The sequence below is a fragment of the Salmo salar genome, chromosome ssa28 (genome assembly GCF_905237065.1).
Source record: "Salmo salar chromosome ssa28, Ssal_v3.1, whole genome shotgun sequence".
In the NCBI taxonomy this organism is placed as follows: Eukaryota; Metazoa; Chordata; class Actinopteri; order Salmoniformes; family Salmonidae; genus Salmo; species Salmo salar.
The window spans coordinates 18,764,007-18,777,405 of record NC_059469.1 but is presented as its reverse complement, the minus strand read 5'-3'; the positions used below and the strand labels follow the sequence as shown (position 1 = coordinate 18,777,405).

General features: G+C 43.2%; 1 protein-coding gene across 1 annotated transcript in view; it reads right to left on the bottom strand.

Moving 5' to 3' along the window:
• Nucleotides 1–2,144: 2,144 nt before the first annotated feature.
• LOC106589629 (heparan sulfate glucosamine 3-O-sulfotransferase 3A1) overlaps nucleotides 2,145–13,399 on the bottom strand; it is a 51,985-nt gene continuing 40,730 nt past the window's right edge. The window contains exon 2 of the mRNA XM_014179838.2: nucleotides 2,145–4,223. Within this exon, the coding sequence (XP_014035313.1) occupies nucleotides 3,602–4,223 (622 nt within the window). The 3' untranslated portion in view covers nucleotides 2,145–3,601. The remainder of the gene's footprint in view (nucleotides 4,224–13,399) is intronic.

The following is a 13,399-nucleotide window of genomic DNA, read 5'->3' as shown; positions in this document are numbered from 1 at the left end:
AGCAACACAACATCAACACAACACAGTAGCAACACAACATGGCAGCAGCACAACATGGTAGCAGCACAAACATGGTACAAACATTTTTGGGCACAGACAACAGCACAAAGGGCAAAAAGGTAGAGACAACAACACCTCATGCGAAGCAGCCACAAGCGTCAGTAAGTGTCCATGATTGATCCTTTGAATGTAGAGATGGAGATAAAACTGTCCAGTTTGAGTGTTTTTTGCAGCTCGTTCCAGTCACTAGCTGCAGCGAACTGAAAAGAGGAACGACCCAGGGATGTGTGTGCTTTGGGGACTTTTAACAGAATGTGACTGGCTGAACAGAACATTACCTTTGTTTTGGAGGTGTTCAGATCAAGGTTAATGGCAGAGAAAGCTTGTTGGACACTAAGAAAGCTTTGTTGTAGAGCATTTAACACAAAATCCAGGGAGGGGCCAGCTGAGTATAAGACTGTATCATCTGCATATACATGAATGAGAGAGCTATCTGAGCTATGTTGTTGATGTAAATTGAGAAGAGTGTGGGACCTATGATCGAGCATTGGGGTAATCCCTTGGTGATAGGCAGTGGCTGAGACAGCAGATTGTCTGACTTTATATACTGCACTCTTTGAGAGAGGTAGTTAGCAAAACAGGCCAAAGACCCCTCAGAGACACCAATACTCCTTAGCCGGCCCACAAGAATGGAATGGTCTACCGCATCAAAAGCTTTGGCCAAGTCAATAAAAATAGCAGCACAACATTGCTTAGAATCAAGGGCAATGGTGACATCATTTAGGACATTTAGGTTGCAGTGACACATCCATAACCTGAGCAGAAACCAGATTGCATACCAAAGAGAATACTATAGACATCAAGAAAGCCAGTCAGTTGATTATTATTTCACAGTTGATTATAACACTTGATAAACAGGGCAAGATATAAATTGGCCTACAACAGTTAGGATCAGCTTGATCTCCCACTTTAAATAAAGGACGCATCATTCTATGATCGGGAGTCATAGGACAAATAGTATAAATCACAAGAAAATAATAAAACGACTTGGGGCTAGCCATTGTTCAAAGAGTCACTCGTCCCAACAAGATAACTTGAGAGAGTAGCTCTCTATGTCCAGTAGGCTATAAAAGTGAGATAAAATAAATAAATAGTAGGCCTATAGTAGTTAGTTAAAGCGCTCACATAATAAGTTAACTAGCCTACACAAGTTAATTAGCCAGCATAAAATTCAATTCAGTCAAAAGTCTGCGGTGTGTGTGTATGTGCGTGTGGCTGGAGGCCAGCGTAAGCTATGGAGAGAGGGGGGATTGTGGCGGGGGTATCTGAACCAGACAGCGGGAGACAGGCCAGGGCAGACAGGGAACAGCCCGCCGGGTGGGATCCAAGCAGCAGTGCAGCAGGCAACGGGAGTAGGTGTCACACCCACTCGGGAGAAGCTTTTTTCGGGAGGCTGAGTAGGAGAGTAGGTGTTCAACCTTACCAGACAGGTGCGTGGTAGAGCAGATAAAAACGTCTGAAGCGAAAAGCTTGGTTCAAAACCGTGGTAAAGTTGGCTTGAGTTTCGATATTCGCCAGACATTCGGGCCTTCTAACATCACTAGTTCGCGAATGATTCCCTGAGATGTGGATATTCTACACACAACATGGTAGGGGGGTTCCCAGTCATTACAATTACCTCAACTATCTCGTAACTCACTACACACACCACTCATTATTTTTTCGCCTCACACAAGTCAACAAAGTCAGGTTTTTCTAACATCTGTTAAGCCTCATTTATGCCCTCTGTATGTATGTACACAATGCAGGAACTCAATTGGCTTCACAAAATGGCAATCCTGCATGCCTACTTGTGTCAAGTTTATAATTGAATGGCTAATCACATACTGTATTTTGCTATGAATCTATGCAGGATCGCCATTTTGCGTAGCTAGTTGTAGTTCTTGTGTTGCGTACTGTGTAAATGAGGCTTTACTCCACATCACTTTGAAGCAACAGTACATTACTCTAACACTGCCACCTCACAGGAATAAATCTGCATGTACTTCAGTCCATTGAATACCTGTTCTAAAGCATAAGAACAGGCAGAATGGTGATGATAAAAAAGCAGGATCAGGATTTCACAAATGTCACTCACCAGATGTTAATATAACTGTTATCTTTTATTAAAAGTGTGCTTTATAAATCCAACATGAATTCAAATTAAATAGACAAAATCATAACAGTATGTATGTATGTATGTATGATAAAGACGGGTGGCAGATTGCATAAAACCTAAGGATATGTTTCCCACTGAACTCCTATAGAAAACACTGACCATGATTAAGTGTCCCTTTGAGGCACATCTGCTTTGAGAGAAGAGAGGATCTTTTGGAAGCTTACAATACAACCAGGCAGATATAAATCAGAAACACAACTTCACCATTGTGCTACAGCTCTTTTTAACACAGAGAGAGAGACCGCCATCCACGGATGCCTCCGAGGCAAGGAAGGCAGACTGACATCAACTGTATTCAGTTCACAAGGAGGCATGTCGAAGAGGAAATTTGAGGGATAATTTGGATAGGCCCACTGGAGGTCTCGTTATAACATTAGTTGAGGAGTTGCTGTTGATGATACAACAGCTGACTGATTATCCATCCAAATGGCACCCTAATCCCTATGGGCCCTGGTCAAAAGTAGTGCACTAAATAGGGAATAGGGTGCCATTGGACACATCCAGTAAGTGCTATCTTTGCTCTGTCTCTCACTCTACACTGTAATTCAATTAACTCCATTAAATGAAGTTGGGGAAGCTACACTCGGAATAACAAACCCTCACAGGATTGGAATTGCAAGCTCAGCGGGAAAGGGTGTAGGAACCGCATCAATGTAATGTAAAGAATATACAAATTAAAATGAATAACTTGATAAAGCAAAAAATATGTTGTACAGAATAAAACAAATGTAACTCTCTAGAGGCATATACAACATAATATGAAAGAATATTATCAGTGATGAAAGTTATTCAAAATATGTATATTATATACTGCATGTGTACATCATCTTAAATAAATAACATGTATTTATTTTTTCAATATTTTCTAGAAAAAATGCAAAGCAGCTAGGTTTGCTTTAAAGTATGGCATAGAACCACTCAGACAAGACTTTATATCCAACGTCTCTCTGGGCCATTTCAAATAACATTTCAGAAACACCACTGCATATTTGTCTTTTGCAGCACTGGAAGGTTCCAAACAGAAAACACTACACTCTGATAGTGCTGGGGAAACTTTTTAGAGATGTAGAGACAGTACCTACAGTATCTTTCTGTATTGGAACCACCACATGTTCTATGAGGGACAATCCAGCTCTGCATTTTCTTCAACCAGCATCTTGTAGGCTGCTGATATTGGTTTTGGGGCAGTTCAGATGGAGGAATATGTAACACAGTGAAACATATTGCATATCTGGCTTGCCAGAAAGAGCAGATTAGGCTACTTTCTTCTCTCACATACACAAATATTGATTCTAGGCTTAGTATTGTGGATGTCGCACAGTCATTTGGTAGTGTCGATAGTCCTCAGTGTTCTCCACTGAACATCCAGTACTTGAGACCCAGTCAATCGTCCCAACCAAATATCTGTCCAGTCATCTGGTAGAACTTCATGTTGAAAGGTCTGTAGAAGTCCCGTAGCCTCTGCACCACCTCTGGGTGGATGTTGGGGTGGGTCCGCCCTTTGGTTTTGCCCAGGCAGTGGGGCTTGCTGCTGCCCTCAGCCTTCTTGAGGCAGGGGAAGCCCTTGGTCTGGTTGAAGTAGAAGTGTTTGTCAGTGATGATCCTCTTGAGCCCCAGGAAGTCCTGCACCCGGCCCAGCTCTCCGGCCGGGTCGCTGATCAGACGCTCCCCGCTCACAAACAGGATCTGACCCATGGGGAAGTACTGCAGCCAGTTGTCCAGGTGCTTGGCATAGATGCCGATCTGGATGGCGCTCCAGGACGTGTCGATGAGCCCCGTAGTCCTGTTTTTGAAGGTCAGGCTCTCGAAGGTGGGAATGTCGGGCTTCTTGGACAGCGTCTGTGTGTAGTCAGAGATGGCCCTGGTGACGGGGTCCCGCACCACCACGATAAGCTTGGTGTTCCGGGACATGGCGGAGATCCGGGCCGGGGCCTCTCTGGTCACAAAGTAGCTGGGGGTCTTCTCCATGGTGATCTGGCCCTCCAGGGTCTTGGGCATCAGCTCCCTGAGGAGAGGAGTGGAGAAGAAAGGAATAGGATAAGAAGACAATTCATGACTACATATAAACTTTGACAGTGATAACACAGCTCAAAACACACCAAACGTGAGACTGAGAAAATACAAAACACATGTAACACTTTATTCTTTAGCAGGCAGCTATAGTATGTTGGCAAGCTTTACTACTAGCCAGATAAGCAGGGGTGGAATGTACAGCATCACATCAGCACCTACACTCAACCACTTCTCTGAGAGTATTGACAGTTGTGTAGAGCGAGGGAACGGATGTCTCTCCAAGTGTTTCCCAATGCAGCCAAAGGGCTATGGAAACCCAGAGATCTTCTTCCTAGGGTCCATTTGAGGGAATCCCTCACTCTCACACACACAACACGGAAAAGCGTTAAGAGGGTCTCTGTCAATCTCCATCCATCTGACATACTAAGGATGAATATTTTCATGAAAAATTACCAACTTTCAATACCTGGAATAATTCATATTTATCCCGAGAGTCACGGGAAATACCGAAAAATCGTAATTGCCCATTTAAAGTGTTTAAAACCAATATATGGTCATTATGCCAGGGTTCACCCCAAATAAGATTGTCGTTGCACCACCTTGCCAGCTTCATGGCGCCACTATGTAAAGATTTCAGAGAAAATACAAATATTTAGTAATGATAGAGTAACTATCTTTGATCGCAAATGTCATTGTTGTGAATGGCTAAACAGGCCGTTCATAAATTCCAAGCTTTATCATCTTCCTTAATTAATTCAGCGCATGCCTAGTTAAATAAAATAAAAAATACAAAAATTCAGCAGTAGGCTATCTCGACACAGAGCGCACCCCGAGTACAGCGTTGTCAAATCATACAAACTTTGTAACGTCCATCAAACTAACTGACCAAAGTTGCCAAGCTTGCTAGATAAGCTCCTTCAACAAATGACAGAATATCTCCTATATTTGGCAAAATCGACTTGATGATCTATACAGATAGGTGATCAGCTCATGAAAAACTGGGATATGAAGAGAGGAAATAGTTTAAGGTATCTTAAACTAGACCAACTCTGTTTAAAAAAATATCCATATCTACTGTACTATCATCCTGTTTGTTGACCACACATTCTCTACCAAAGCTCTTAGAAGGATTACTTTATCCTATCCCAGGTATTCCTTAAAGAGGTGGGGTTTCAGGTGTCTCCGGAAGGTGGTGATTGACTCCGCTGTCCTGGCGTCGTGAGGGAGCTTGTTCCACCATTGGGGTGCCAGAGCAGCGAACAGTTTTAACTGGGCTGAGCGGGAACTGTGCTTCCGCAGAGGTAGGTTTCCTTACAGGGTTTATTAATTGCATTTGGGTCGTGTGTGCAGTCATTCAGTGTCAATTACACGTGTGCTTTGAATTAATGGTGACTTTGTGTGAAGTAAATATGCTAGGCTAAATGCTTCCATGCAAACAACCTGTTAGGATAATGTGATAACATTTTTGGCTAATCTGCTGCTGTGCATGTTATGTATTTTGTGGAATTGCATTAGTGCGACATTGGAGGAAAACATTTGAAGGGCCTAATTTCCCGGGTCCTGTCATTTCATTTGACAGTCCCGGGATCCGGTTACCCATGTTAATCCCAATAACGTACTGTATCGCTAGTAAAAAAAAATAACAACATTTCCTCAGCAGGAAAAAAACTATCCTTCTTTTGTGACAAGCAGCAGTGGAACAATATGCTTATAAAGCTTACCTGAATCAGAATTTGGAACGACATCTAATAAGAGTATTTTACAACCACCATTTGATTCATTGCTGCCTGGATATATTCACGCATTGTTATTCATTAGATATTGAGAAATTACAAGTGTTAGAATTGGAACGCATAACGTTGTGATAATTGTTTTGTTTTTGTTTCAATATCACATTTATTGGACACTTCATTTGGAAAAGAGAAACCTTATGTTTCAGGGCACCTTATCAACCGTCGCAGATGAGTGAACAGAACATTTCAGAGACATAGTAATCATAGCAACAGCAGTCGTAAAGGCACATTTTCCTAAATGTGTTGGACTATAGGGGTGTGTCCAAATGGCACCCTATTCCATCATTTGGAACACATTTTCGGAAATTAAATCCCGGCGATAAAAGAATATCCATAAATTCCACCTCAAATATTTATAGCAAAAAAGTTCAACTGGGCAGGCAGCTCAGCCATAATATTTGGTTTAACGTTTTCTTTGGCAAAAATGGCATCTGTGCGGGCGCGTTTTTCACTGAGAACTCACACACACACACACAAACACACTGAGGCGAGAAACAGGCTAATCTTTTCGGTCATGACACCCCACCTTTCCTGCCTCTCCCCCCTCTCCCCAATGCCCAGAGTCCCTTCAGGACAGTGACCTGAACCAAAGCAGATAAAAGCAGCCCATGAATCATTAACGTCTCCTTCTCTCCGACATTTACAGCCTCTGCAGAATACAGCTTTAAAATTCACCAAAGTACAGAATGCACACTTCAATTATTTATCCTAGCGCTCTCTATCTCTCTGCTGGTGCAATTCTGTTTAAAGCCCAGTGTATGTGTGTGTGTATGTGTGTGTGTTCGTGTGTGTGTGCTGACAAAGTCGCCTACCCGCGCAACTCCCATGGCAGGCGCAGTTTACTGGCCGTGACAGAACTACTGAGCTGTATGAGGGGAGGGAGGAGGGCTCAGCCACTCTCAGGTCCCCTGGCTGGTCAGAATGGGGAGGAGGGGAGTAGGAGAGGGAGTATGAGAGGAGAGGAGGACAGAATGAGGGTTAGGCTACTCATCTTTTCAATCTCAGGCTCTTTATAAAGCGACACATAGCAGCAAATAGGCCTCGGCTACCAACATATTGAACAAAATAAAAAATACACAGCTGCCCACCGCCAACAAACTTGTCCTTTTCCTAAAGAGATGGGCACCATCGTCTTTCTGCCTCACGAATACGCAGGTAAACAATCATGCTCCGTTTAACCTCCATGCAGCTAAATGAGACAAGAGGCATCTGAGATGCAACTAGAGAAATGTGTTTCTCAGAGGGAGAGGGCTTCTGAGAGACGCCAACTGTCAGACTGTGTACTGGATGAATTTTCTACGCCATTATGCTTCTCTCCAAGATTTTCTTCTTGCACTTATACTGGAAAAGTAGATATACAGTACCAGTCAAAAGTTTGGACACACCTACTCATTCAAGGTTTTTTTTTAAATGTTGACTATTTTCTACATTGTAGAATAATAGTAAAGACATAACAACTATGAAATAACACACATGGAATCATGTAGTAACCAAAAAAGTGTTAAACAAATCAAAATAATTTGAGATTTGAGATTCTTCAAAGTAGACACCCTTTGCCTTGATGACAGCTTTGCACACTCTTGGCATTCTCTCAACCAGCTTAATGTGGAAGTCACCTGGAATGTATTTCAATTAACAGTTGATGTTGAGATGTGTATGTTACTTGAACTCTGTGAGGTGCAATCTGAGGTGCAGTTAATTGCTGATTTCTGAGGCTGGTAACTCTAATGAACTCTAATAACTCTGGGTCTTCCTTTCCTGTTGTGGTCCTCATGAGAGCCAGTTTCATCATAGCGCTTGGTGGTTTTTGCGACAGCACTTGAAGAAACTTTCAAAGTTCTTGAAATTTTCCGGATTGACTGACCTTCATGTCTTAAAGTAATGATGGACTGTCGTTTCTTTTTGCTTATTTGAGCTGTTTTTGCCATAATATGGACTTGGTCTTTTACCAAATAAGGCTATTTCTGCATACCACCCCTACCTTGTCACAACACAACTGAATGGCTCAAATGAATTGAAAAGGAAAGAAATTCCACAAATTAACTTTTAACAAGGCACAGCTGTTAATAGAAATGCATTCCAGGTGACTACCTCATGAAGCTGGTTGAGAGAATGCCAAGAGTGTGCAAAGCTGTCATCAAGGCAAAGGGTGGCTACTTTGAAGATTCTCAAATATCAAATATATTTTTATTTGTTTCTACATGATTCCATATGTGTTATTTCATAGTTGTTATGTCTTTACTATTATCCTACAATGTAGAAAATAGTACAAATAAAGAAAAACTCTGGAATGAGTAGTTGTGTCCAAACTTTTGACTGGTAGTGTATATGTAAATATCCAGTCTGAAAACAGAGGATTTGGTTTCACTCAAAACATTACCACCTTCAATTTGGGCAATGTCTTCTGGGTTCCGCCATGATACCTAAATGTGTTTAAAATGTTCTTCCAAGATCTATACAGATGTAGGAACTTAATTTGAGCCAGTTTGCTAAAGCAGGAAAATAATCCTGCAGCAAAAGGAAATGTGAATTATTATGTGGATTATAATTAATGGACATTTTTGTAGGGGTTGATACAGATTCAAAATCTATTCTGACATTTTAAAGCCAGAATATGTCACTTTTTGGATGACCTGACCAAATTCACATAGAACTGTGTATTATAGATCTGTCATTCTCATTGAAAACAAGTCTAAGAAGTGGAAGATCATTTCTATGTGCACTATTTCTATGCTTCACATTCTTAAGTTTTGTTTTTGTGTCTTTTACTTTCGGTTTTGTACACCAGCTTCAAACAGCTGAAAATACAATCTTTTTCATGGAAAATATATTTCACAGCGGTTTTGATGGTACAATGATTCTTTACATGATACTTGCTTGTTTTGTCACATAAACTGAAATTAGGCAAACTATTAGAATTTTAACAACCAGGAAATGGCGTAGAGATTTCTGCATTTTTAAAGTGCCTTTCTAGGCCCAGCAAAGAAGTACAGGGGTGCAGATGCATCCAGGGCAAAGAGCCTGAGCATCCTGAGTGACTCTAACCTGGCAGCCTCATGTCACAAGGTCAGGGCTACCATGGTGACAGACAGAGAGACAGGAAATGGGTTGATAAGACAAGAAGTAAGCCAACACGAGAAGGAAGTGGTTGATGGGGGCAGGGGGCTACAAGGCTCTCCTGTGTTCTTACATTCGCACTGCACCCCCAACATTGACTGACACCTGACCCCAGTCCTCTCAGTGTCAGTGAGAGGCAGCACACCTACAGCTGTATCAGGGGGGGAGGAGGGGGAAGGGAGGAGGGGCTAAACTGCAGGGAACAAGCTTTCTTTCCATTCACATTATCTCTGGTCCATCTCCTTTACAGGCAGGGCTATCACCCTGGTTTATGGTCTGCTCCCCTTGGAGGTGCAGAGTACAGGAATGAGACTGTGGTTCATTGAGGTTATCCACCAGCTCCTCAACTGAAGCATCAGATATAGGCTGTGTCCATAATGGCACCCTGAGCCCTATTAGCCCTGGTCAACAGTAGTGCACAGTGTAATATAAAGAGAATAAGGGGGCATTTGGAATGCAACCTTTGTGGTGATTACAGTAAGAATAGTATAGGTCCCCTAACAAATATAGCCATGTGAACTAGACACCTATTTGCCATAACCATGTTCTTCTTCTTCTACAAAGCAGAACTTTCCAGATGTTCGGCTTCCATTAATATTTCAGAGTAAGGAGGATTTATATTTTAAATAAACTCTGCAATTCTAAAGAAATAAAGACATCTCTAAATGTATTCCCAAGGAGTGCAGACTGAGGATTGAGTGGGGAGAGAGTTTGAAGTTGAACCCAGATAGATCCATTCACAGGTCTGGGAGGACTATAAATCAAATCAAATTGTATTGGTCACATACACATGGTTAGCAGATGTTAATGCGAGTGTAGCGAAATGCTTGTGCTTATAGTTCCGACTGTGCAGTGATATATAACAAGTAATCTAACAAATTCACAACGACTACCTTATACACACAAACGTAAAGGGATGAATAAGAATATGTACATATAAATATATGGATGAGCGATGACTGTGCAGCATAGGCAAGATGCAGTAGATCGTATAGAATACAGTATATACATATGAGGTGAGTAATGTAGGATATGTAGACATTATTAAAGTGCCGTTATTTAAAGTGACTAGTGATACCTTTATTAAATCAATTTATTACATTTATTAAAGTGGCCAGAGATTTGAGTCTGTATGTTGGCAGCAGCCACTCTGTGTTAGTGATGGCTGTCTAATAGTCTGATGGCCTTGAGATAGAAGCTGTTTTTCAGTCTCTCGGTCCCAGCCTTGATGCATCTGTACTGACCTCGCCTTCTGGATGATAGCAGGGTGAACAGGCAGTGGCTCGGGTAGTTGTTGCCCTTGATTATCTTTTTGGCCTTCCTGTGACATCGGGTGCTGTAGGTGTCTTGGAGAGCAGGTAGTTTGCCCCCGGTGATGCGTTGTGCAGACTGCACTACCTACTGGAGAGCCTTGCGGTTGTGGGCGGAGCAGTTGCCGTACCAGGTGGTGAAACAGCCCGACAGGATGCTCTCGATTGTGCATCTGTAAAAGTTTGAGTGTTTTAGATGACAAGACAAATTTCTTCAGCCTCCTGTGGGTGGACCATTTCAGTTTGTCCGTGATGTGTACGGAGGAACTTAAAACTTTCCACCTTCTCCACTACTGTCCCGTCGATGTGGATGGGGGGATGCTCCCTCTGCTGTTTCCTGAAGTCCACGATCATCTCCTTTGTTTTGTTGATGATGAGTGAGAGGTTAATTTCCTGACACCACACTCCGAGGGCCCTCACCTCCTTCCTGTAGGCCGTCTCGTCGTGGTTGGTAATCAAGCCACGCAGTCATGGCCCAGGAGTGTGAAGGTGAACGGAAAGGCACTGGAAAAACAAACCGCCCTTGCTGTCTCTGCCTGGCCGGTTCCCCTCTCTCCACTGGGATTCTCTGCCTCAAACCCAATTACAGGGTCTGAGTCACTGGCTTACTGGTGCTCTTCCATGCCGTCCCTAGCAGGGGTGTACCACTTCAGTGGGTTGAATCACTGACGTGATCTTCCTGTCCGGGTTGGCACCCCCCTTGGGTTCGTGCCATGGGGAGATCTTCATGGGCAATACTCAGCCTTGTCTCAGGTTAGTAAGTTGCTGGTTGAAGATATCCCTCTAGGGGGCTGTACTTTGGCAAAGTGGGTGGGGGTTATATCCTGCCTGTTTGGCCCTGTCCAGTGGTATCGTCAGACGAGGCCACAGTGTCTCCTGACCCCTCCTGCCTCCAGCCTCCAGTATTTATGCTGCAATAGTTTGTGTCAGGTGGCTAGGGTCAGTCTGTTATATCTGGAGTATTTCTCCTGTCTTATCTGGTGTCCTGTGTGAATTTAAGTATGCTCGCTCTAAATATCTGTCTCTCTCTTTTCTCTCTCTTTTTCTTTCTCTCTTTCATTCTCACTACATTTTAGTCATTTAGCAGACGCTCTTATCCAGAGCAACTTACAGTAGTGAATGCATACATTTCATACATTTTTTTTTCTCCGTACTGGTCCCCCGTGGGAATCAAACCCACAACCCTGGCGTTGCAAACACCATGCTCTACCAACTGAGCCACACGGGACTATGCCTCAGCACTACCTGGCCTGATGACTCCTTGCTGTCCCCAGTCCACCTGGCCGTGCTGCTGCTCCAGTTTCAACTGTTCTGCCTGCGGCTATGGAACCCTGACCTGTTCACCGGACGTGCTATCTTGTCCCAGACCTGCTGTTTTCAACTCTCTAGAGAGAGCAGGAGCGGCAGAGATACTCTGAATGATCGGCTATGAAAAGCCAACTGACATTTACTCCTGAGGTGCTGACCTGTTGCACCCTCTACAACCACTGTGATTATTATTATTTGACCCTGCTGGTCATCTTTGAACATTTGAACATCTTGGCCATGTCTGTTATAATCTCCACCCAGCACAGACAGAAGAGGACTGGGCATCCCTCATAGCCTGGTTCCTCTCTAAGTTTCTTCCTAGGTTTCCGGCCTTTCAAGGGAGTTTTTCCTAGCCATCGTGCTTCTACACTTGAATTGCTCGCTGTTTGGGGTTTTAGAATGGGTTTCTGTACAGCACTTTGTAACATCAGCTGATGTAAGAAGGGCTTTATAAATACATTTGATTGATGGGTGAACAGGGAGTACAAGAGAGGGCTGAGAACGCACCCTTGTGGGGCCCCAGTGTTGAGGATCAGCGGGGTGGAGATGTTGTTTCCTACCCTCACCACCTGGGTGCGGCCTGTCAGAAAGTCCAGGACCCAGTTGCACAGGGCGCGATCGAGACCCAGGGTCTGAGGATGCGGCTAGCGATGCCGTCTGGGCCGGCAGCCTTGCGAGGGTTAACACGTTTAAATGTTTTACTCATGTTGGCCACGGTAAAGGAGAGCCCAGGGAAGAGAGCAGAGAGCGGCTCTGGTTTATGTGGACTATACAAGAGTATTTATTTCCATTCCAACAGGAACCGCATGCAGCTCTTTCTAATGAAACTTTATTGTCAACTTAGGTGATGTAACGAACGAGGCACCTTCCAAGTGCCTGAGATTTACTGCGGTTCCACAGCGCTGCTTTGATGTCTTCTTCGCGCTGCTAGAATACGACTACTCATACACACTGATGCATGACATACAGGCAGCAGGTTTCAACTCGTGAAACAACGCAACTACAGAGCAGAACTGAATAAAGATATACATTATGTAAGCCTAACCTTTTTTTTATATTTCAATTTTGATGCTAAAACTAACATAGGTATAGCGGAAAGTGGAAAGCAAATTGACGCTTTATGGTGTCGCCCCAAAATCCGATAATTTTTATGACAAAGGATGGAGGGGTAAATTTATGAGAGTGCAAACAAATAACCAACATTGTTTTTATGGAGAAGGTACAGTATGTGCAACAGAACATGGTATAAACTGTACTCTGAGAGAATACCCTCATATGGTTCTAGTAACTAGGCAATGTAGCCTGCCAACACTCATTGGGGGGACAATTCCCTGTTATATCAGTCAATGAGTCCTTTGTAGGTTGTCTATAAAAAGAGCACTTTGGCACAAGGAGTCTGATGCATCACGGCTTTCGTTTCCCCAATCCAATGTAACAAAACAACAAAACTAGCAAGTGAGCAAATCCCTCTGCTTTATCCCATATGAATCAGAAAGGTGCTAGGGAATGAAAGGGTCTGGGGTTGGACTGGGTCTAATGTCTGGCCCAAATGAATGTGTTTCTGGGGACCTGTGAAGAAGGGGGATCCCTCATTTACTTCTACAGATGTAGGATCTTACTTTGATTATTCTTTTGTTGCT